Raw genomic sequence first — 27006 nt, 5'->3', positions numbered from 1 at the left:
CTAGCCCCAAGGATAGAAAAGCTACGTTCTAACGGTGAAACAACTGTTAAAAGATTGAATGAAGGTCACCAGAAAGGCTAGGTGCAAGTAACCAGCATGTCATGAAATATGAGTAGTGATGTAAATTGTGTATATTTTTTAGTTTGTCTGGTTTTTTTTTTGGAATTAGTAATCTCAAGAATGAATATTATTTTCCTTAACGATTATCATTATCATTTCATTTCTAAGTAGTGAACTGTCTTTTCTAAATATAATCAACAATATTAACAACTTCATTAAACATTCATATTTCCTCATAAAAAACGGAGAGTAACCTTGAAGATTTTTTGTAAGTCCTTGTTACACTAAGATTAGACTTGGGTATTGACATCGAAGTAATTCCTACTCCCTTGGCAACGCTTATTGTTTATGATCTTTTCCAAAACATTTTGCTTATTGTCAGTGTTACCATGTTGATTTTAGGTTTCTTTTTTTTTAACATGACCATTATACACACAATTTTCATCACTACATATGAGAAGGATAAGGCAAACCACCCAAAGCTTTTTCATCATCTAATTGCACGTGTTTTTCTTCTTCTCCTCTCTTTTACTTCCCTTAAACGGAAAAAGTTACGTAATATATTTAGAAATGAATCATGTCTGGCACAACGAGCGATAGTGTTTTTTTGTTGTTGGTAATCTGACCAGTAACATAGGTAGTCATTATATTTTTATTATTGAGTAAAGAACAAAAATAATATGCATATGTTATCTCCTCTATATAACCTCTATAATAACTATATTATAAGATATAATATAGTTATTTCTTTATTATCGTCTTTCTCTTTTACTACTGATATGCCCAAGATGATGATCTCCTGTAATGTTCCACTTAATTTAGTGAATCATCCAAATTTTGTTGACTTAAAATTGGAGAAATCATTTTCTCTCGCTTCTCTATCAACAAAGCAATGAAGTCTCAATGTAAGATACATTAAGCACTTGACGCTATATCTCTCATATATTTATTACATTGGACGAAACTACATACACCCGAGCGATCTGTGACTTCAGTGGGGTTGGTTCTTTATATTTTCATTTTTGAGTTCGTCATTTCTAATTAGTTAGAAGGATGCTACGTAACCCGAAAATAAAACGACTACAAGTGATGCTATAAAAAGTATTAGGAAATTTTTTGTCTCCAATTTCAGAGGCAAAAGACTGAAGGTTTTAATTACCGATGGAGTATTTTCATCCATTAAATTACCAACAAACTGAAAGTGTAATAGGTATCGAATAATTAAAATTAAAGTAGTAATCTATAAAGATATTAGTATATTTAGAACTTATGGGATTAATTAACAGAGCTAGCCAAGTCTGTATCAAAAGTGTAGCACCGTACCGGTATGGAACCAAAAATGGGAAATACAAACGGATACGGAACTGTCTGGGAAAAAAATATTACGTTCATACGTGACGCATTTCATCCAAATTTAGTCCGTACCGTGTTTTAACAGAAGAGAAAACTAGGTAGATAATTTTTTTTTTATTGATTAATATATTTCCCTATTCATTGGGGGTTTGCAATGATTAGTACTTATAAACAAAGAAGAAAAAATTTCTCCTCATTTCATTTAGTAAAAAAGTACCATAGAAGCGACTTGTATACACTAGTTTTTATATTTTATAAAATTTGATCATTCTAAAAATTTGAACATAAATCCCTATGTTATTCGCTTAATATATAGAATAACATATATAAAAAAAGGATGAAGTCAAAGATGTCGTTACATTAAGATACAATTTTCTAGTACGGCATTTTGAACTTGTTCTTATTAAAATAGCTACGAATATTTATTTTAAAAGTACTTCATATTTAAAAATTAAAATAGCTACGAATATTTATTTTAAAAGTATTTCATATTTAAAAATTAAAATAGCCACGAATATTTATTTTAAAAGTACTTCATATTTAAAAAAAATTTGTATTAATAAGTTATTATCTACACGATGCGGGTTTAGAATTTAAAAAATTTTGAAACCGGTTTTTCTTGGGAGGCCTTAGTCGTAAAGCTTTAAAAACTAGTTTATCAGATTCAGCAAACAATTTCGTATAAGTTCTGCTTATAAAGCGTTGAAAATGTCCTTCGAATACGACCGTCATGCAACGATCATTGTCACCCTCCGTGCAGGCAGTGCACCCAAAGAGAGTATCTACTTTCTCAAGTTGTCCTCTGCCACCGTGTACAAAGTTGAAAAGGAGTTCAAGGAGCCTGGAGGGATTAGAATACCAGCAAGGAAGAAGGAAGATCGATCTTCTTACAACATTGGCTATTAGACAATTTGGAGATGTTCTGGTCTGAAGAATTTTCGCCCCCTGGCTCCCTGGACTGCAATCCTTTGGACTATTTCGTGTATAACATCTTGGACAGGAGTCCAACAAGCGTGCTCACAACAACTTGGCCTCTCTGAGAGCCTACATTATTTGAGGCTGTGAATAATATTAATACATATCACCTGATCAAGGAGTGCAGCAGTTTCCTCGGCAGGTTGGAGGCCGTGGTTGAGAATGAGGGTAGTTGGATTGAAGGATTAGGCTCATGAAGGGTCCCTACGTTTGTACATAAATGGATTTATAAATATCTCTACTAATTTAAAAAATAAAAAGGTTTTTGTCCTGGTCTCGAAAATTCTTTATTGTAAAACTGTACCCTGTATAATCTCAATAATAATTATGACAATCTAATGTAGAGTGACAATGTTTAAAAAATATACAAAAATTCACATGGTAACCCTGGCAATTTGAAAAATGTTTTCAAAGAGAGAAAGAATAATAGTCATGAGTATATTAGCTTCAATCAGCTGAGGAAGGATATAATAAAAAACATTTTCTAGAATTACTCCCATGTCGAACACAAAATTTAACGGTGTTTCATGGAACGTGCATTCAATGAACGGAACAGAATTTTTTTTATTACTAAAAATGAGATTATGGCGTTCTGTTCCAATAGTACTTTCAAAAAATTCAAGAAATGAAAGTTTATTTATATTTTTTAAAATATGATTGAAAGACTGATAAAGCAAAGACGATTCACGTGGTAGACATTTTGTGTTAATGAAATGGGGGCTGAGGGGTCCTTTTTTGAAGGCTCTTATCAAACATGAAAGTTTCTTGTACTCTACCGTAACTTGAACATTGACCTTTATCAGTTGCATAATTCTTAATCATGGGGCCGAGGGTCATCATTTGGCCGTGAATGTAAGCAAATGGGCCACTAAAAATAATAAATTAGTATCTCGTGTATTGCCAGGGCCTGATTATTGTTTCCCATTAATTAATGTTTAAAATATCAATGTTGCTGGAAGTTATTTTCATCGAAGAGAACTGAATAACAATAGAAATTGAGTAATATGATTTTTTCTGTCCTATAAAAGGGAGTTGTGAGTCTACCAAGGTGAGATGTGGCTAAGATAAGAAGTATTTTTCAATATTTACATAGTATTTCTTTTTTTTTTGGTTCTCTTTTATCGACAGTTTGTGACAGATTTGTTGTATTTTTTAGCTGGACTGCGAATTTGTAATTTGTGCTATAAAGTAGGAATGTTATTTTATTCCGCGGTTTTCATTATTATTTAATTCCTGAGTAGTGAACATACTTTCCTAAATAAATTCCATTATATTCAAAACCTATTTGAATATTCGTGTGTGCTCATAAAAGACGGAGCGTAGCCCTGTGGATTTGTTGCGGAGTTATTATTGTATGTCCTTGTTTGACTCGGAGTAAAATTGGGGATTGAAATCGAATTAATTCTAGCAAATATCCTAGTTTATATCCTTTTCTCATTCCTCCCTTGTCACAGCTGATAGTTGCTGATCTAATGAAACATCTTCGGCATTATTATTTCTCTTCTCCCAGGCATTCTTCAAATTGTCATGGTTACAATGTTGATTTCCACTTTCTTTTTTTTAACATACCCATTCTTCACTGTATTTTCATCATTGCTAATATGCATGCTTCAAATTTTGTCGTAAAAAAAAATAAAAAACTAAGTCATTATTACATTTCAAACAAAAACCATTAAATATAGTGGTTTTAACCAGTAAATTGTACTTTCTTTAGATTAGATGATGGTATATAAAATAAAAACACATATTTGAAAACAGCATAAAAATTGAAAAGAATAAACTAACTTTTTTATGAGTTACGGATTTTTTTCTCAGACAAAGCAAAAGAACGAATTAAAAGTCGAATTTACCAAACTTTGCTAAAAAGTTCCAATAATTGCAAATAATTTCAACAATTGCAAATAGTTCCAAGAAAATATATTTTTGTAAGAACAAAAAGTTGGATTTATTCTGGAAGATGTTTCAGTTGTAAATTAATGCTGTTTCCAGCATAAAATTTATTTTAAAAAGATTCAAAACAATTCCAAATATATTTCGGTAAACAATGGAGGTTTTAAATATTCTTTTTTCAACATCGTATGAATTCTTCGTTCAATAAAATAAAATTCAAATCGATATAGCAATAGAACTAGATCATATAGAACCTAATACACTTTTTGTAAATTAAACCCTTCTTATTTATGTTTTAAGTAAATTCCTTTTATATGAAAACAATTGAAAAACTGAAACATTACTGTTTTCAAATAAAACCCTTCTAATATCGTGGTTTTTAACTTTTCAATTGCATGTTTTCAGGATTACAGTAAAAATAGAATATTTTCTTATAATATTACATTATAATAAAAACAGGCATATTTTGGAAAAACTGACAACATTATATATAAAAATTCAAGGACGAACAGTTGTAAGGACCGGTTTTAAGGAATAACGGCTTTCAGTCTAGGCCCAACTGCCGATAAGAATGGTCCAAAGACTGAAATCGACCAAACATATAAGGAACGGACTAATAGTATTGTACGTTTTTGACCATTAGTGGCAAGACTGCTGGACCATAATGACTAACGGTGTGACCATTGACGATTGACTCTTCTATTCTATAGTTTAAATAGTGAGCCAAAGCAACTAACTACATTCTAACAATTGAATGCAAAAAAAGTTATAGAACAAATAAAAACCAACTAATGGCTGAATCACGCTGGTATATATTTTTAAAAAGCTGTGCAAACATGCAAGCTCTTAACCACACTACGATACAAAATGTTTACTGGGATTTTTCATTATTTAGTGCATTTACAATAACTCACCGGCTCTTTTTTAAATCCTGATCCGACTCTTATGTTGTATTGAAGACTTGAAAAAATAGTATGGGGATCTATATTATCAAGTTTGCTTGATCTCATTTCTCTGTACAAAGAAGTAGATTCTAAATCTCCGTACATTCTTTTCATTAAAGCTCTGTTTTCTTCCTTAAAACGCCACATAGCTGCTCTGAAAATTTATATATCAATTTTAATTTTTTTCAATAAGAGGTATTATGTAAATTTTATAAGACAATAAAAACATTATTAACACAGAGTCTCGTATTACTATCAAATGGTTATATATGAATGCTTATTTATTAAAAAGTATAGCCAACTACGCCAACTAGGCCCTGCAAGAAAATGTTTTGCTTTGCAAGAACAAATCTTGGGGCTACACCCCAAATACTTATGCAGTGCTACGTCATAAAACTGACTAATGGAGTATAATTTTGGAAATTGAGATTCTTGTATCAACAGAAAGACCATTACTAGCTTAATGCTATGTAGTATTGCATAATTGCAGAAAGGGATTAAATTTGTGAAATTTTAAAGTTGATTTTCATACCTAAGATAGATGAGGATAATAAAGCTTAAGGAAGATTTGAGGCAGTAACAATTATCAATTAGTAATAATAGAAACTAAAGTGTTTCTTTTTTTAAATTAAAAAAATAATTAATTTAACCCAAAAATATATATTATATTATACACAATCTTATTATATTTTGGAAGCACAAAGTTACTAACGTGTTTACAAATATATATTTTGTTGTAATTTATCTCCTACAAAAAAGAATCCTTTTAAGTCACATAATATCTTTATTTTGAAAAGATGAGTTATTAAGGTAAGAAATAATTTAATATGTAAATTACTTTGAAAGATATTGTCCACTCCAAACACGTCGTGACATGTACGTGTTTTAACTAAATATACAAATTCACCTTTAGTTTATTATTCAGGTACTATTCTCTACTTATAACAAATTATAAGCAAAGGCAGTACATCAGAGGGGGGAAAAACACATATACTTTTTGTAATTGCTGGCAGAAATTATTTTTTTATTTACGAAAACTGTCATCATTGTTGTTTTACTTGTAGTGTGTGAAATACAATGAGTAATTCTGAGTCCTTGTCGGACTCTGAGTAGAATTAATTAAATAAACACTTTTAAACCATATATTAAGATTCAAATTTTCAAATACTGGCACTAATAATTAAAAACTGTTGAATGCCCCACCCAAAAATTAAACATATACTATGTTGATTTTATTTTATTAATCTTGTTCATATTAATTTGTATTTGTTATTGTGTGAGGTATAGTATTATATGAATAAATAATTGGGGATAGAAATTTCGAGATAAGTATTCCCGGAAGTTTCAGTCCTAAAATAAGTCCTTTGTCATTTACTTCAGTTTGGACCGCATTAATGTTTGGTTTCTTTATTTTAAACATACTGGTATTTCATATTTTATTAATCTCTGTTGTTAGACATATATAAAATGAAATATTTTCTACGATTTGTCTCACCTACAAATGTTTGATATCATAAGTTAATACTTTGTCTTAATTTGAAAACAACAGATCCTAGATATTTTCCAGACACCCTGACTTTCAATTAGTTCAAAACGAAATTTGAAGATTTTGATGTGATCAGAAGATCAATAATATCTAACCAAAGAATCTAAGAAATGTATTAAATGATTTATTAGATAAAATAATTTAAGCATTATTAAATACAATTTCAATGGTCATTGATCGTGATATCAAAATATATCAAGAATAAGAACTCTTACTTGATGCTATTTTTGTCCTTGAAATTGAAAGTTGAATATAAATCAACTAAAACAAACAAATAATTATAAACCATGTCCAAGTGTTTGTAATTTATTAAATTGTAAATATTGAGCGATTTACTTGCAATGATAAATAAAGCTTCTTTTAAAAGAAAAGTAAATGCTATATAAGCCATAATTCGTTGTATTAAAGTAAAGAAAGGGGGTTTTGACCACCTTTCTATTAAAAGTGTATATCTTCAGTCATAACTAATCTGGATGCTATCTGGGAAATGAATTTATACATAGCAGCATCAATCCAAAAATATAAGGTTTCGGCCAATTTTAGTTTTTTTCTACTAAAATACCCCAAGATATATAGTAATTGATTTTGCTTATTGTCATAAATTAATGAAGACCTTTATATTTATAAGATTAGTGTACTTTGCAGATGCACTAGTTATTTTTCTTCCATTTTTTTAAAATGTAATCTTTAACGGATCATTTACTAATTGATATAGTAACACCGAATATTATAACTTTAGACAACATTTTTATGCCTTTCCATCAAATAAAATTTCTAAATTAATTTCAATATTATTTTTTCAAGATTTATCTTTAAAACAAAGTGCGCTTCAGCACATTTAATAATTTTGTTTTTTTTCTCTAGAGACTTCTGTATTTCAGTATTTGACCAAGAGTATAGATTAGTCATATCAGCTGCGTACACTTCTATCTTTTGATCCATTTTGCCAATGGTTTCACACTTTATTTTCTTCAAAAAGTTGTTTTCCTAATTAATGTTTCAATAACTATTTTAGAGAGACTAGGAGCAATCCGATCGCCTTGCCAGTATTGTCCAATTTTAAAGCTTATTTTTTAATACTACACAGTATAAAGGCTGTGAAGGCACATTGTAATCATTCTTTTGAAGTGTACTCCAAAACCAACATATTTAACCATTTCATAATGAAAATGTGAAAAATGTTATAAAATGCTTTTCGGAAATCAGTAGTCCTCACTGCAATATTTCAATTCCCTTCTTCAACCAACGAATCCATTATTCCACAAATCGTATCCTCGATGTGTCTTCCCATAAATGTAACCTTTCAACAACCTGTACTTGATAAATAGAAATACATCCCAAATCATTTTGCAAGAATAGCACTGTATCTTTTATTAGACGAATTTAACCTTGTTATGGTGTAATATTCTGTACATGTTTTGGATTCCTAACCTCCTATGGAATTAGTTTTAAATCTACCAAGCTTATATGTTTTTCGAAAAAAAAAATATTTTAAGTCACAGAATCTCTTCATTTTGAAAAGAAGAATTTTTGAGGTTTAAACAGTATAATATGCAGAACTCATAGAAATATATTGTCCATTCACAACTTGCCATGATATATACAAATCCAATAGATACAGTAACTCACCTTTTTAAGACATACTGTCTTAAAGACGTACTGCTCTTTACTTACAGCAAATAAAAATATAAAAAATTGACAAATTTATCATAAAGGAATAATCTCCTACAAGTATATAAATAATTTTTTTTGCAGCACCGATGAAAATTAACTTCGGCAAATTGGTAAATGTACCTTTGGAGGTCCAAAGATACGACTAGATCTTATAGATAATGGTACCATTGGAGTTTTCAGCCAGTAGATATTAAAGTGGACATAACTAGGAATTAAACATGTAGTCTAAATTGAAGTGAGAGTAAAAACCACTCCTGAGATAATGTTATAAAATATATGGTGAATTTGAGACATAATATGTGAGGTTATTACCAGAAATAAACCTTCGAAAACATGGAATAGTAAAAATGTTTTTTTCTATTTTGGTTTCAAAAGAAAAGACTATTCTTGTAACACGAAATATCACCATTTTTTATAGAAGTTCCAAAAATCTAGAGAGAATATTGTTGTTTAGAATCTCTGATTTAATTTAAATGTTTTTTTTGTTTTTTTACTATAATGCTTCTGAAAATACACAATAATAATGAAATTATGAGTATACAAAGTGGTCCATTAAAATCTTAATACTTTCCATTTTGAACTTCAAAGAGGTATCATTGATTAACTAACAATACCATTTCTACAAAATTAATTATATAAATATATATGTGTCTAAGCTCTCTTAATCATTAATGTATCCGTCTTTAGCCGAAATGATGGCTCCCAGGCGTCGGTGGAGGGACTGGCACCCGTTCTGGATGTTGTCCTCTGACAAGGTTTCCTAGTACTGGCTGATAGTGGTTCGAAGGACATGGTGCTTGAATGACGGACACTGTAGGCCTTCCAGTCACCATGCATCCAAAAAGTGTGGTCGAGACGGTTGATATCTGTGCTGCAGAGTAGCCAAAAGTTTCAAAGAAGAGTTCAAAAGAATTGAAAAGACTCGCTAAAAAACTCATTTTAAGAGTCTTAAGACGAAGGACGTGGGGTTTTCATGTTGGTCATATTCCAGATTGGTTTGGATTGTTTTCTTTAACTTCTTTGGGCCCAGTTTGGCCTTTTTGAAGAAACCATTCTTCCTCTCCTACGTTTCCGTTTTGTGACAGCGCAGACGGTTGTAATAGAAACGCAACAACATTTGCAATTCCAAAATAAAACTGAATAAATCAATAAAAAAATTAAATAACTGAGAACTCATAAATAGGGAATTTAAAGTTTGAAAATATCCCTCATGTTTGATTATGTTTCCGATCAATACTGGAATAATCATATAAGTGTTTTTTTTTTTAAATTTGAAATATTGTTTTCAGTAAAACCAACTTATATTTAGCAATTTTTTTATTTCTTCAAAGATATTAGTTCTTCACGAGAGTAATATTCCAATATGGTGACAAACAATTTAGCTTTTTACAAGAGGATTCAAGACTCAATATGTTTGGGCTGGGACTAATAAAAAGGGGGGACTGATCAATTATTTTGATGATCTACAACTGGAGCCGAAAGATGATAAAGGAACAGCTGCAACTTTTTCCCCTACATTGAACTCTACGTCATTCAAACAACAAGCTATTTCATAATCAGGGAAATACATGATTGGATGACGGCATCACACAATCGTAACTAAAAGTTGTGGCAATTTCAAAGAGTGATTTAGTGCTAGAAATTAAGCAAAGTGGAAGAAACACCCACTTCGTGTTGTGCTCCGGGATGTGGATCAGGCTATTCTAATCAGGGCATTTATAATAATATTGTTTTTCCACCGGATCCCTTTAAAAATGAAGAACTTCTTTATAGTTGAGTTTGTGCTGGACAAAGAAAAAACTATGAAGCGAACAAAAATTCAAGATTATGTAGCAAACATATTTAAAGAAAGAGGACTATAAGGAGGGGAGGACTGATTCCAATCCTCATAGGAAGAATGAAACGACTCTCCGTCGTTGTTACCTTAAGCCTAATGCTATTCTAACTGTGTTTGAGAACATCCTTCCTAATTAATAAAATCCCGTCCAGTTCAGAGAAGTACAGCCTCAACTGCAGATTTGAGGTCAAATTATTTGTTTCTTTGATTTCTCAAGTTTTTTGAAATGGGTTATTTACAAATCAAGAACTCTTGGAGTTGATGTCTCCCTCTTACTAGTTCATTTCTATTGGTTCTGTGTATTCTTTTGAATGCATATTAGGACCCTTATAAAATATTTAATTATTATTTTCCAGTTATAAAAGAAGTTAAGAGCGTCAAAAAGAATTGGAAATGAGTTATTTTAAGAAAACAAAGTTTCGTTATTACGTCAGCTAAAATTATGTTGTATTTTTCTTCTTTGCCATCTAACATCCATCTTATAGAAGGCATAGACAACTAACTGTTTTCTGCTATTCATGAACTATACTCCCAAATTTAATATTCACTCCAAATTTTCGACCATCTCACATTTAAATTATGCTATTGTGATTCCATAGTCGCTCATAATAAATTTCAGCATATCTGTTGTTCTAATAAAATTCAAACTCTTTCTCAAGTCGGAAATTTGCTTGCTTTTTTGAAAGCACTTCCATCTAAAGATGTTCTACAGGCAAGAATAGAATACAGTATCAAAATTCTTAACAGTCTGGGATATTAAGAAGATCAGATGAAAGTGAATCTTATTTCTGAGCAACTAAAATTATTAACAAGTCCAATGAAAGGGGGACGTTACTCAATGAAGTTGCTTGCAATGTGCATGCTGTAGGAAACATGTAGTCCTTCTCTTTATAGAACCATTGTAAAAGAGGCTTGCCTTTGTTTACCTAGCGGTTCGCATTTGCGAAAATTATCTGTGTCCTTGAATTTAAATACTGGGATATCTTCTTCTACCAATTCATATCTCAAGATAAGCTTTAATTCAATTTCTCCTAAAAGTAGAAAAGTGTCTTTATGTGTTGCCATGGTTCCAATTATTACAATAAATTCGAAAATTATTAAAGAGTGAGCTATGTCTGCAATTAAATTAATAACGGATATAGTAGCATTAGTTTATGATGGCCATGCCTCTAATCGAAAATTCTATCATGAAGAATTATGTGAAGGACAATTTATGACATCAATAGAAAACCCGTATTCAATTGGAAATCAAATATTTTTGTTATATACCACCATGCATCTTTTTAAAAATTTCTACAATAATTTCATGAACAAAATATTATGTATATTCTGTCATTTAGAGAAAATATGTTTTAAGAATAATTATTTTTTATGGCAAATCTCAAGTACTTATTTGAACTTTTTGAGAAGAAACAAGGTTTACATTTAAAGTTTTGGCTCCCAAATCTATAGAAAAAGTAAAAGTAAATATAGCAAAACGATTCTTCAGTCAATCTAATATATCAGGGCTTCGCCAGTATACCAATGAATATTCCGATTAGAACAAAACTGAGACACTTTTTGACGTAATAAATAAGTTTTGATGCGTAACATTGATTAAACATCCAAAATTTAGATTTTTAGGACGGTGAGAGGAACGAAACCCAATTTCTCAAAACTGCAAAATTAATTTGGACTTCTTACGTAATTTTTAAGATGATTGTTATCTTGGAAACGTCACCCATATGTATCCCTCTCATCTATAGACATTATTTTTAAAAGGTTCAATTGTAATATCTTGCCATAGAATATACTCTTTAACTGAATTGAATTGTTTGGCGTAGTCATCAATCGTTTTAGATCGCCTGAATGAAAAAAAAATATATTCACTTCAGAGAGAATAGTGTTTGTTTTTTAAAAGAAATCAGGACAGAGCGTTACTATTCTTTTCAGAATATAGGCAAGACAAGTGATTTGTAACATAATCGGAAAATGTTGTTAGTTGTTTTCGGCTGCTTATATTTAATTGGTAATTAAAACCTTCAGTCTTTCGTCTCTGAAATCGTTGCTGATACTTTTTACAACAACACTTGTAATCATAGGATACCTTCCAAATTAATAAGATCAGGACGACCCAAAAAAATAGCTATCTAAAGAAAAAACCAACACTGCAGTCATGGATCGCTGTCGAGGGTCTGTAGTTCCGTCCAATGCAAGAAATATATCCTTTCTCTCAAGTTTTTTTAAAATATTGGTCAACACTATTTTACACTGAGATTCCATTGACTTTGTGATAGAGAAGCGAGAGTAAATCACTTTTCTAGTGTAAACTTCCATGAACTTAACAAAATTTGGATGATTAACTATATGGAGTGGAATATTGCAAGAGATAACCATTTTGGTTACATCAGTAGTAAAATTGGAATGTTCAGAATTTGAATTAATTATATGACTTTTATACAGTTCCAAATTTCTTTTGTGAATCTGGGTTTTACGGTGTTGTTCTACTTTGAACATCTTCAGGACTATAGTTCCATAATTACAAAGACGACATGCCAAAAATCTAAAATCGTCGTCGTAATTCAATTTATTTTACATAAATTATCTTCGATTAAATAATATTTAATCATTTATTTACCATTTATAAGCTATTATATAAATATAAAACAATTATGAAATAAAATAATATTAATTAATTTTACATGTATTTTTATTTTTAACAAATTATACTTTCTTCAATGGAGAAATGACTAATATTGGACTTGTAAGTAACATGAGAAATGTCTTTGCATAAAAATAATTGAAAAATGTCTTGTAATATAGTTGTCATGGTTCAATTAAATGAAGAAAAAAAAAATCAACATGCATAAAGGAAGATTACAAACTATCACATTTATATAAGATAAAGATCTATTTCTAACTAATACAGTAAACAATTTTATTTATGTTTATATGATACTCTGGTATATATGTGACATTAATACAAATTTAAATAATGTATTTATAATTTTTTTGGTCTCAACGACGACAATGGAAGTAATTTTTGAGGTACTTTATAATATTGAATCCGATTCTTGGCAATAGCAATTTTGCAATTAAGAGGAACTAAATTATTATAATATTTAACAATTTTACCATATAGCAATTAACCTCTGTATTATTAATGCTAAAGTAAAATTAGTTAAGAATTTATTGATGTTTACCATAGTACATACATACATTATAAAATAGTACAAATATGCATATATTACAAAACTGTATATGCATACGGCATAGAATACGACCGCATATAGGGGTATCTGTGCTACTACCGCAGAAATGGAAATTAAGTCCTGCTTAATTATATAGTTATGATCAATAATTTGTTTCATTCTTTTACATTTCATAAATGTAAGAATAAGAAAATCTTCATCCTCTTCATGCATGGCTTGGTATCTCTCATATGAGAGCGATGTACATCTGTTAATAAGGTGGTCTGCACTTTGTGGTTCTTCCATACAAAATATGCTTCATTACACTTTTATTTTTCCATTTACTCTGATCAGCCAAAAATAGCACATGCCCTGTGTAGGCTTGAACAAATAAGTTCATGTTTTGATGCGAAAGTTTGATACACTTTTGTTTTGGTTTCTTCAACATGTGATGAGTATGTTCATTCTTTGATCTTCGCTGTATCTGTTACACCAAGCTGTGAAGAAGAAGTCACCCACCACCTTCTTTATGTAGCTAGGAGGTGCTCCAACGCACAAACGATTTTGACGTTCAGTACCACTCTTTGCAAGATAGTCTGCAAAGTCGTTTCCTAATATCTGAATGGCCTTTACACAAATCCAGATATACGTTTATTTCACATTTTCCGATGTTTAATATTTCTTTGCACTTCTTAACTGATCACTTTTTGTAAACGGATTTAGAATAGCAGCAATTGCCGATTGAGAATCCCATTTTTTCATGGTTTGTCTTGTTTAAGAAGAACTACCACAGATTGTGTGATGGTGATGATTTCTGCTTGGAAGACCAGTGTTTCGTTATTAAATGATGCTGATGATTGCTAAATTGGCATGTTACCTCAAGTGATAGCCCATCCTGCACCTCTGTTGCCTTTCTCATCTTTGGATCCGTCTGTATATATAATTGTATCGGGGTGTTCAACTTGACGGTTGTCCACCAAGATACGATGATATAGTCACTTACTTTATTAAATTCAACTGCATCGAGTATTTTATAGCAAAGGAACCCATGCCCACGACGACTTAAAAGATCACCAACACCATCCCATGTGGCCTAGAAAATACATTGTTCTCCATCTAGACTTCGTTGCTTGTACTTGTATGTACAGGTCGATGGGAGTGATTCCCAACACTACCTCTATTCCTGTTGTTGGTGTTCATCTTTGATAAACACAATGTAAAATAATGTATTACTACTTAATTAATATTTAATACTAATGTATACAATAGAGAAACCGTTCCAACCTATACACCATTGATAGACAGAAAGTCAGTTTGAAAATTTACATGACCTTATGAAAGAAGCAGAGCAACACAGAGGATTTGTTTTGGAATTATAGGTGCTACTCCTCGTTGGACTCCGATTTTATTGGAGAATATTCATCAGATTAAATTTTGTCTATGACTATGTTCTTACTTCTTCCTATGTATATACGAAGTAAGATTGATGTTTTCTTTCTTTCCAACTCTCTTAAGACTGCTCACCGCTAATCTAATATTACATCATGACCGCTAAGCTGCTCTACTCTCAAATATGTTTCAAATTGTGAGGGTTACCATATTAATTTTTGGGGTTTTTTTACATACCGGGGGGATATAATATTCCCCACTGGTTATACATATGTTTTTTGGAAATTTAACGAAGAACCTATTTTACATGAATTAATGCAAAATGTTTACTCATAAACCTAGTTTTGGCTATTTATTTTAACCCCCCCAAAAAAAATGAGAGAATATATTTATGACAGAATATTAAATGAATCCACTTTTAAGAGTCAGTCTATAATTGATAGTTCATGTTAGTTTCATTATCTGCTTTATTTTCAGACGTGAAATATTTTATTATGGTTACAGAATATAACCATTTGGTACGTAGTAAGCCAGATACCCAAATAAAAAATTATACTAAAGACAGACATGGTAAAGTAGTTGACAGCCACCCATAGTAAATGTTTGACCATTTGACGCATAGTTAATCATGATTAAAAGATCTACTCTTACTTCTCAACATGATCCTTATTTTTAATGATCAAAATTGATATATCAAAAACAGTTAAATATTAAAACATATAGAATCAATCTTTTCTATTAAATTATAAATCATAATAATTTATATTTTAAGAAAAAATATCTAGTGTATAAAAACTATTATCAAGACTGGTTACTAGGAAATACAAAATGCTAATCAAAATTAGTCAGAATTATAAATTTTAGAAAATGTAAAATAAAAATAATTAAATTATATCAAGTAAAAGTTGGTAACATTTGTATGCAAAATTTTGCTGGGTATTATTTTTGACCATAATGTCACAATAAATAAGTCGAAGACTAAATAGATATATAAATATTTTGGTTCAATGTCCAATCTTCAAAAAACCAGGACTTAGAGCTATTGTGGATGGACTGTTAAATATTTCATAGTATTCTTAAAAGTTTGAACATATTATATGAATAAATTTGGATTTTTATAAAATTACCATACTACATTTCCTTTTTCTTGAAAGGATACTATGGCTTAAATTGTATCTATTAAACGCAAGTTTCTACAATTAATTTAAAGTGTTAATATGATATAATTCTAGTGTGGTAGGTTTTTAAATTACCTTAAAAAAGTTTTAATAAAATTCAATAATGTTATTCCTTATATCAATCTTCATTGGCTGATCTTTAAATAGATGTCTTCTAGACCAATACTTCCAATTCTCCTTAAGGTAAATAAAAATCTTTATTATTTCCAATAGTTATATGAAATGGTTCAACTCAAAATAATAAAAATAATAATAGAATAAATAATGATTGAGAAATGAACGTATCTATATGTTCCTTGAAGATTTAACTAAATTTTATTATTATTTGACATAATTCATATCTCCTCGCAATGATAAATTCATATGGTTGATATATACTTGGATTGTGAAGGGTACAAAAGGTTAGATTTAGACCACACTATATTTTTACCCTTTAAAAATTATATAAGATTGACAAAAGGAATAATTATATTGATTAGGAATAAAGATACAACCTCGGAAAATGATTTTAAAAAAGTCGATTTGGATATATTCCTTTTAGTTTAGTGTTAAATTTTCTTATAAAATAAAAATAATGAGTGTAAGGTTGCATGTTAACTAAATTGATCATATGACTGCCTGTGACAAGTAATTAATAATAGGAGATCTACCAAAATTAATTAATGTTTCATATTCATGTAATCGATTAGCATTAATTTAGTCATATATTCGACTTAATATTTAATTTTGGAGATTTTATCAAAAAAACTTACATTGCATACTCATATACATGGATTACATAAGAGAAGGATAGGAGCAAGATAAATTATTTTTATGGGTGATATACATTAGTCGTCAAAGGATTCCCTATGAATAAATAAGTGAATATAATATTTATTTTTAAGAGCTGTTTCAGTCTTAAGATTTAATTTTTGAAAGAATGCTAGGTCTTTTAATTGCTGGTGATGCAAAACAGGCCATCTGGATTATAAAAATCGTATAATTTCACATAGAATATCAAGGATAAAAATAGGTTATATTAATTCTGAAAATATTACAAAATTATTTAATAAGATATTCCGAAAATTAAAAATTATATTGTTTAAACTTAGGTAATTAAATTTATGTCCAAAGTGCATGGTTTTATGGCCTTTCTTCTTTATAAATTTACTCTCACCACAATTTAGGCAACATTCACCTATGCATTACATATTAGTGCAGAAGTGCGATGTGTAATAATAAATATAAGCATTATAGAAATATTATCCATTGATGGAAGCAAGAAATTTGTGGTATATATAGAATTGTGGATATGACCTTAAACGCACGGGAAAAAAATGTAATTTTAACCAATGCTTATATTTTCCAAACCTGTTATCATTATTCATAAATTCTTGGAGAGATAATATTTAATTAAAGAAGGGTCATACAAAGAGCTGCAAAAAATGTTGCAAGGTAATTTTTCCTTGAACTATTTTGCCTCAGGGTTATATTATCTTAATATTTAAATAAATGATATTTATACGTCGCTTTTGCTATTAATAGTTATAATTGATGTTCCCTTTGAATTTTTATTCAGAATCTGCAATGTGTGTTACTATAAAACACATTAAATGGTTTTTTTCTGTTGGAAAAAGGATCAAATCAAGCGCCAAAATTTCAATATATACAACAACAAAAATTCAGTATGTAATGAATTCGAACCAGAGACAAAATAGATAATAAAATTAGTAAAATAAGAAAAACAAAAATAAATAAACACGGCAACTATTCGAATAGAAAAATTGCTTATTACTTCTCCTTTAGTATAGATCATTAAACATGATAGATTGTTTATACTAGAAAATACTAATGGATTTACGAACAAGCATAATATAAGGCAAGAGCATAACTCTATCCTTATACCATCAGAAATCAAACATATAATATTTCATAGGAATAAATATTGCATATTTACATAGTAAAAAACAACTACGTCTAAACTTAATTAATTTATATATTAAGACGAAATATCATTGAGGCAAAATGTTTTAAGGCACAATGCCAGAGGCAAAGTAGTTTAAGGCAAAATTACTGGGCACCGTAATAAGTATGGTCTATTGGTATGTTCTATAAAAATAAACCTAAAATTAATGTGATAACCCTGAGCATTTGAAGAATGTTTTGGAAGAGAGCAATTATGAAGTTATATTATATTAGCTGTAAGTATCAATAATACCTATATTTGTCAATTTTAACGGGGGGTTCACTGAAGTTTTTATGCATGCATTATTTCTTCCTTGTAAATATTTTTGTTAAAATAATATAAGGCTTTTAATTTTCAGCAATAGCTCTTATTTTGAAAAGGGCACTGACATCTTCCAAATTGAGAACCACATCTTTGAATCACATAAAGCTTTGATCAGAAATATATCGAGAGGAACTTTAATAGAACCATCAGACGAACTATTAATATTGATCCAGGAAGGCAGGAACTTTTATGTATCTATTTTTCAATCCATTGAACATAAAAAATAATTTTAAATTATTTAACCCTTCAAAATCTCTTTTTTAGAAGCTACATTCATGACTTAAAAAACGAGTCTAGTTTTATGCTCTACCGATAATTTGAGAATGGGCATCCATTCAAAAAATATATGAGGCAAGGTGTATTTCAGCTATTTAATATCATAGACAAAAATAACATAACTTAATTCATGAAAACCGAAAGAGATAAGCAAAAACAGCAAAAAATATATATATTTATTTCGGAAAAAGTAAAGAAGTTGAGATCTGAATAGAAATGAGCTTTATTATATTAATTTGTCTTTGAAATATATAATTATTTAATTATAACTAATTGTATGATTTTTTTTTTTTTTTTTTTTTTAATAAGTGGTAAATTTAAGGGCGTAGCTTCAGGACAATATATGCAGTATTTTTCATACTTATAACTAATTTATATTTTACTTTAGTAAAATGTAGGTAAAATGATTTATATTCAGACTTATTTTTACTAATACTTACCTTTAGGATTAGTTCCCACCAATGTACAAGTTATATTTGGGTAAGTACATCTATGTATAGTAGTCATTAGATTAATAAATCGGAAGTTTCGGAGAATGTTCTGCTGTGTAAAATCTATTACTTGTCATCTTTTGCAAGCACTGGAGGACTGAGCTGCCCACTGTTGGATACCTTGTTTAATATTCCACTTTACAAGTTTGGTTACGGAGAAGTTTCATTCTTAGAAGGAGGTCCCTGAGAGGAGGAATGGAGTTTGGATAATCAACTTGAGGAAAGAGGCTCGTCTGTGCCCTCCTTTCCTCCGGAGTAAAAAAAAAGTGTTTAGCGCTCGGCACTATTCTTATTTTAAGAAACAAATAACTTCACATAAGTTTTTTGAATCTTTACATTCCATGGGGGCCATTCACTCCAACCAGTTGAACTAACACAAATACAAGCATACGTTCTAAGCTTTATTTATTTTTTAAACTTAAATATAGATCGTTCATCTGACATAAACTCAGAAAAAATGTACTGAATTCCGAATTCAATAACGTCCTCTTTTGTAGCTCAAAGAATTCTTAAAGAAAAGAATAGCTCGTCCACTCATTCACTTTCTGTTTCTTTCAAGCAAGAGACCATATTTTATATTCATAAGAAAATCTTACCTTATGAGAAGAAAATTCAAGGTTGAAAAATTTATGGACATGCCTAAGATTCGTTAGGAGTTGGACAGCTCAATATTGGTCCAACATTGTGGAAGTAGACTAGTAGTGGCAGCCTTCGAAGCTGGTTAGGCTTTATATGTCAGTTCCTGATAATGATCTCAAGTCCGAAATTGGATTGTTGAAAAAATATTTCGGAGGCAGAATCGTCTCAGCATCTCCTCTACCAAATAAAATCATAGGAACTCCAAGAGGTCATAGTAGACCTCCAATAGGAGGCTACAAAAGAGGACGTTATTGAATTAGGAATTCAGTACATTTTTTTAGTTTATGTCAGATGAACGATCTATATTTAAATTTAAAAAATAAATAAAGCTTAGAATTTATGCTTGAATTTGTGTTCGTTCAACTGGTTGGAGGGAAGCTTTTATTTGCTCTTTAGTTTTTGATTCATTTATGGGAATATACTCACAACACATATGTATTGTTATGGGAGTGGATCGTCTCATGAAGAATACACCTACTATATTCAAGATGATATGAAAAAATAATTTAAAAAACATATTGACAATTTGCAATTTCAATTTATTTTAAAGTGATTTAATACGAAAGTGTTTTCTTTTAGTTATTATTCACATGGAGATCTCGTGTATTACTATTCACGGTATCAATTTGAAATTTATACACGGTCAATTATCCCTGGAAAAAGTCTTTATATTAACATGTAAGGAAACTTCGTGTACACTACTAGTCAAAGTCCATGGATAGCTTGGTGCCGGAAACAAAGATCCAGATGATATATTGGCAGACAATGGGATCACAACAAGAAAAAATAAAAGTCAAAATTCAATTATTTAAGGAGATACAAAGAAAATGGGGCCTTAATAATATAAATGATGTCTTGAATACATTGAAACTACTCACTTTACAATAGTGATGCTGAAGTAGTACCTTTAGCTCTCCTTAACCCGATCAAAGCACCCAAACACATAAAGTATTTAGGAATCTTACAAATCGTTCCATCAAAAGTAGTATACGTATGCAATATCCAAATCTGAATGATTGCCACATTTTATAAATAGTTATTGCAAACTTTTACATATGGTATTAGCTTTTAAGATATTTACTGTGTTAAGTATGGCACCAAAATGTTAGAAAGATCGTCTTTCAATAAGAGATGGACAATGAGAATGAGAGAGAAGACCAGCAAGAAAAGATATGTCTCACCTCTTTTAATGTAGTAATTGAAGCTGGAGTAGTTTGCCACCTTCATCTTCCTCAGAGTAGTTGTCAGTTGGGATTGTTAGAAGTTGAATGAAGAAGTTGTTTCCTGGCATCTGAGAGGGTTCAGCTTCAATCTTTTATCCCTATTTCTTTGGTTCAGCCTATTCTTTAGGAAGTCATTTATGCCCTTAGATGTTTGTGGAGCATTAAGTAACTTCCCACTTGCATCCAAAGAATATCTTATTGAGGGACAGTGGCCTAGCAATCCTTTTCTAGCTTTGCTGTCATGGCTCCTCTGCTGCTTTTTCTAATGACGGACTACATCTTTTTCTCTTATTTTTTTTCTCGCCCTTTATTAGGATACATTCTTTATGTAATTAAAAATTATTCAAGTATATTAAAAACAAAAACAAGTAAATAAAATCAAATTTATCATAATATCATATATTTTAGGTAGAAAGTCAAAAGTGATATTAAATTATTGTTTCAAATTAAATGCAATTTAAAGTACTCGGGTACAAAGTTCAAATAGGAATAATTCCATTTAAATCATTGTCTTTTATAGACCTTAGCTTATATAAAATAAACTGTGCTTCAGTGATAATGGCGTCAATTTAAGCGTTTTGACTGGTTGTCAGAAAGCCGGTCCTTCAAAGTGTCTTACCATGTCGCTCTTCAATAAGTTGTATAATAACAATGAAGTCAGATGTAGTTGCGCGCATTCCCACATGATGTGATCTGTCGTTTTAGTGATTTCTTTGTAGAAAAAAGCACAAATTTCTTTCGTCTTTCAAAAACATGTCAGTGAAATCAAGTGTACCTGTTAGGAAACGATATTTAACCCATTTTTCAGGAGAAGTAAGGAATTTAATTCTTATAGTATTTATAAAATCTATTGTGGTTCTTTGCGATATATTTTGTATTTTTTTAAAATTTTGGAAGGGCAGAAGAGAAGGAGTTTTGGAACAGTTCTTTAGGAAGAACGTTGAAATTGATGAAATTCTCAACCTGGAAGGCCCTTTCGTCTTTGAAAATTCACATAAGATATAGTGGGTTTTCTAAAAAACCACTACTTTCCTGTACTAAAATGTGATTGAGATATTTCTGTCAGAAATGTTCCCTATACCATAGTTTACGAATCCAGATGCTATTGAGAGACTTCCAAAAATCAAACAAATTGAGAAAGCTTAAACCTCGATAATCTAACTGGTTATAGATTCTATTTGGAGATTTTTTTTTTCTTGTGAAATTCGAAAAAGCTGCGCTCTATCTTTGATATTTTCAAGAATGTTAAGATTTCAAAAGGACTTACACGATGTATATGTTGGTATTATATATATATTCCAGGCCTTGATTTTATCCCACATGCTTAAACTTAGAGAAGAGGAAAAGTCACTTTTTTTCTTCATTATAAAATAAATATCCTGCATATTCATTTCCACGCTGCTAGCTCCAATCCAAGAGCCCCAATTCTGACTTCCGGAGCAATTTTGAAGTTAGTCTGGCCACTACTTTTCAATTAAGCCGCGATAGGGACTTAGCAACTCTGGTTTTCCGAATTTATTGATAGTCCTGTCTTTGTGCAAAATATACTTAACATATCCAAGGTCTTCTTAATCGATTTCAGAGTTTGAAAATCTGTTCCAGAATAGACCATTGTTAAATCGTCAGTGTAGCACAAACTCTTCAGTTGAAACTGATTGAAGTTGATACCTTTGATTAGGGACTCATTATACAAATTATGCAATAGCTCATCAATGCATATAATAAATAGCAATGAGGACAAAGGATCACATTGACGAAACTTCCCTCTTAGTTCCCAAATATTAGAGATTATTACTGTACTGAATGAAGGTTCGTTTTTGATAAGGTAACACCAACTATGCGACTCATGTAATCACCAAATCCTTTGCTGTAGAGGTTGCTTATTATATGTTAATGCAATACAGTATCAAAAGCATTAGTAAAATCGATGGCCATAACTGAAGCTTTGATGTCCAATTCTAAGAACATCTGTAGTGTAAAAAGAATGTAACCCTCGATGGTCAGATATCCTAGTGTCTATTTTTTCGTATAGCTCGAGGGCATCTTTATCAAATCCATTGAAAAGAACCACACTTATCCTTGAAGATATAGGTCAATTTTGTTTGTCAACAGAAAAGAATACATGAGAAAATTTTCCGGCTGCTTTCCCAAGCATTAATAAATTTGAAGGAAGGGATAATAGACAAGAGAGCTTTTTGTAGCTCGAGGCTTAGAAATAGCTGAGTTATTTTTTGAATCACAGCTTGATTTTACCTTAATGTTAAAATCTCTTCCCTGAACAGCTGCTCTGTGAGATAGTATTGACAGAAGCTTAGTATTGAACAACTTTCGATCATCAATATTAGAGCCATACAGCCCAATTACATCAAAATTAGCTTCTATTGCTTCATATCGTGCTTTCACAAGATTTCCTTGTGAGCTTTTAAACTCGAGTTTGGGATTTAATCATTTTTTAATCAACAATGATCAACAATTAATCAACACTTCTTTGAGGATTTAAGAGGTTTTTATTAAAAACTATGCAAGACACATTGCAGTCCGTTAATGAGAAGTGGTTATCCAAGTCGCATCTTGTATCACATAAAATGATAACATCAGGGAATTTCAGAAATTTTAGAAATTTTGAGAGACGATATTTCCAGTCCAAAGTTTGAAGGGAATTAGCATTTAAAGATAAAAATGAAATCATAGCTGTTTTGACTATTTATGGGGTTGTTCTTCGATATTTTTAGCTTGTCAGTTTAGATGCAGGTCTTTTGGAATGGGAAGAAGATCTTGATATTTCTATATTTTTAGTAGAAATATCAAGTTGGTTCATTTTTGATTTTCTAAATGACAAGGGACTTCCTGTTTTTTGTTCTTCCCGTTCTTCATTCTCAATATAACTGTTTGGCTTGTTTCAAATGCATGTTCCTTGATCATCCTTTGATCCAAGTCTTCCTGTAAATACTTTTTACAGGTGAGTTTTTAGTCGTATCAGTCTATTTAACGAGTTGTAAATCAAGTTTTGATTCCGGTTGAGTATTATCTTCAGTGTCCTTATGAGTCCTTACTCCCTCAATGTCAGAGATATTGTTCTCATTAATTTTCCTATCGTGATGCGACTCTCTATTATAATCAAAGAACATTTCTTATGCACATCGCGTGTGCCTTCACTATTTGATTCGATAAGTGAAGGAGGTCCAACACAAGAAACTGCTTCGCTTGGTGACCCATCATTCGTTTAATCAACTGTAGGGCAACGGGATTATTGGAACTTTTCTTATTTTGAATCGCGTCTTTTCAGAGTTTTTGACCTTATGCAAAAGCACAAATCTGTATTCTAAAATTTGTAGACGTTTTTTACTACACTTCATATGAGAGTGGCCAAATTTTTGGCATTGCTGGATAAACCTTAAATTATCTAGGCACTCGTCAATAGGTATAATTTGAGGGATGTTTGGAGGGTCTCCTGTCACCTCATATTTGAAATTTGATGATCTCCTAACCGATTTGTAGTTTTTAAATTTTCTTTCAGCATCAGGATCTTCAGGGTTAGGCTCAAGATAAGAATCTACGACCTTCAAAAACATTGAAATCCATTCTCCAAATTAACTTTGATCAACTCTTTTGAATGTGTTGACTACAGTAATGGTAAATCTTTTTTCTTTTTCCATCTCAAAGTTCTCAATATCCCTTATGTTCATACATACAGATTTCATTTCACTATTGGACCCTTCTATATTAACAGTGTATGATTGCTTCAATATTAGTAGTTGAAAGTGCACATCTATAGGTTCATGTGTATAGAGAGGCATAACCAATGCCATATCGAGCTTGAGCCCCAGCAATTTCATTTTCTGTAAAACCAAAAAATATAGCACCTTATCTTTGATTCAACAACATCCCATACTTCTCTCAAGCATTTCTTTGCCCTGCTTCCATGTCATATGTATGATCGAGTTCCGGTTTTAACTCAGAGGCGAAACACTATAAAGCTTTAGAAACTTTTTGGTCTTTTACTTTTTTCATGTTCTTGAAATCAACATTTCTTGTTGAAAATGTTAAAAACGTAAGATTAATGTGAAACAATGCTAAAAATATTCACCATTTTATCTCCTTAAGCTAACAGTCAGGTTTCACTGCTTGGTTTAATGTTTCTACTTCAAGCAAAAAAACAAAACAAACAAACAAAAATCGAATCAGTATGATTTACTCACAAGTTCGAACCATATCATGAAAAGGAACATAAATAAAATTTGAATTGCCATTACGTTATCTAATAAGCATAGCAGAGAATAAAAATATTGATTACTCCATTAGATTGTACTTTAATTATGAGTCTTTGTCGGTAATTAAAGGAATATTTTCGTTGCTCTCCGTAATATCTATCCAGGAAGTACTATATACTTGCACAGTGCATGAATTTTCAAGATATAAATAAGTTGGCATTAACAATCCTCTTTAGTATTTCTACGTGATTTCATCAGTATCTTTGTCAATTATCGATTTCATGTTTGTTGTATAAAAGATGGCCTTATAATTTACAATTCTAGAAATTGTTCTCTAGAAAAATTAGACAAATTATATATGTATATATATAACTTTTCATTTTTTGGCCTTAAATAATTTTAACAGCTAGTATAATGTATAATGCAGTCTTTGTTTCTCCTTAAACAAACTTTTAGTTAATATTTTTATTCCGTTTCAATAAGAACAAACTATTCATTTGGTAAAAGTAAAGTGTTCAAAAACTTTAACTAATCATTTTATTGCAATTTTGCAAAATATATGAAAGATTGTTAATGCAATTAGGTATTACATTCAAATTCAAGTACAAGTAATGGTTACTGGCACTCCTTAATGTGTGTTTTTTTTATTTTTGCTTGTTAGAAATCAGTATATATATTAATTGATTATTTTATTTGTTATGTAAAATTATAATTTGATAAAAATATAATCCTTCGCAATGATCTTTTTTTTAAATCTAAGTTCTTTATATGGTCATTAGTATTAAAGAATGATTTAGTACATGGATGTTGATACTTTTGAAGTAAATTTTAGACACCAAGAAGTAAGAGGAAGGTGACACTTTGCTAATCTCTACAGGGTGTAGTATAATCTCCCTGTATTAAGAATCAATTTGTTGGGCATATCATGTAAGGCAGTGTTCGAGTTGTAAAATCAAACTAGGATTCTGATTGTAAGGAGTTCGGTAGTTTCTCAACGACGAAATTTTGAAAATATAGTTGATCCAAGGCCAATTTTTATGCAATATGAATAAATTTAACCTATTAATGAATATATATCCATAAAAAAAGATTTTTTTTTTTCATGAAAAATGTTGATGTAAGTTAAACGAAGGGTTTAAGGTGTGTTCACTGAAGTACTTAGGCACTCATTAGGTCAATTTTTGGTGGTGCAACAGGCAAAGTAGAACTTTGCCTTAGTACCCTATAGATCCTTCCCTATTGTTTATATTTATTGTTCGTGTACTTTCGGGAGTATCATTTCATAGTTCTCCTTAAGCTTTTTGCCCGATACTTCACCAAAAATTGACTTAAATACTTAAACCAATAATGCTTACAATTGGGAAGGTCCCATATGCTAATTAGGCATAATTCTACTTTGCCCATTGCTCCAACAAAAATCAACTTAATAATCACTTTATTATTATTAATGCATTATTTTTCGTAAAATATTTTCTAAAATAAAAAAATTACATCGGGATAATAAAAAGGGAGAAGAAATGCGTTCTAAATTGTTCTTCAGTGAACACCCATTTTGTATAAAAGCAGTGTCCATATTTATTGTTTAAACTACACAAAAAGGTTAATGAAGGATGCCTATTTTACAAGGTGGTGATTTTAGAACATTTTCAATTTAGGAGGATTGCATCCCCCTTCAATGGGGTTTCATTTTAACAGAAAACATCTATTTTACTATTACCATCAAAAACAGATAATTTGCTCCATATAAATATTTACACAGCTATCAGGCCATATATCGTCTTTCTAATGCATCAACATTTTATAGACTTATGACTTACATACTCTCACCAACCGATGGTGGAGGTGTGGTCCAATAAATAATCTCAGCAATTAATCTTAAAT

General features: G+C 30.5%; 1 protein-coding gene across 7 annotated transcripts in view; it reads right to left on the bottom strand.

The window, feature by feature from the left end:
• LOC121126924 (uncharacterized) overlaps positions 1-27006 on the bottom strand; it is a 113348-nt gene that overhangs the window by 60011 nt on the left and 26331 nt on the right. For 5 of the 7 annotated variants that reach the window (XM_071891977.1, XM_071891982.1, XM_071891978.1 and 2 more), the window contains one exon: positions 5193-5376. In XM_071891977.1, the coding sequence (XP_071748078.1) occupies positions 5193-5376 (184 nt within the window). Of the gene's footprint in view, positions 1-5192; positions 5377-16091; positions 16194-19001; positions 19236-20872; positions 21220-27006 lie in introns of those variants that run through there. The other 2 variants (XM_071891983.1, XM_071891981.1) reach the window with 2 other exon arrangements.

The sequence above is a fragment of the Lepeophtheirus salmonis genome, chromosome 12, assembly GCF_016086655.4.
Source record: "Lepeophtheirus salmonis chromosome 12, UVic_Lsal_1.4, whole genome shotgun sequence".
Classification (NCBI taxonomy): Eukaryota; Metazoa; Arthropoda; class Copepoda; order Siphonostomatoida; family Caligidae; genus Lepeophtheirus; species Lepeophtheirus salmonis.
This window is presented reverse-complemented; position numbering and strand designations above follow the sequence as displayed.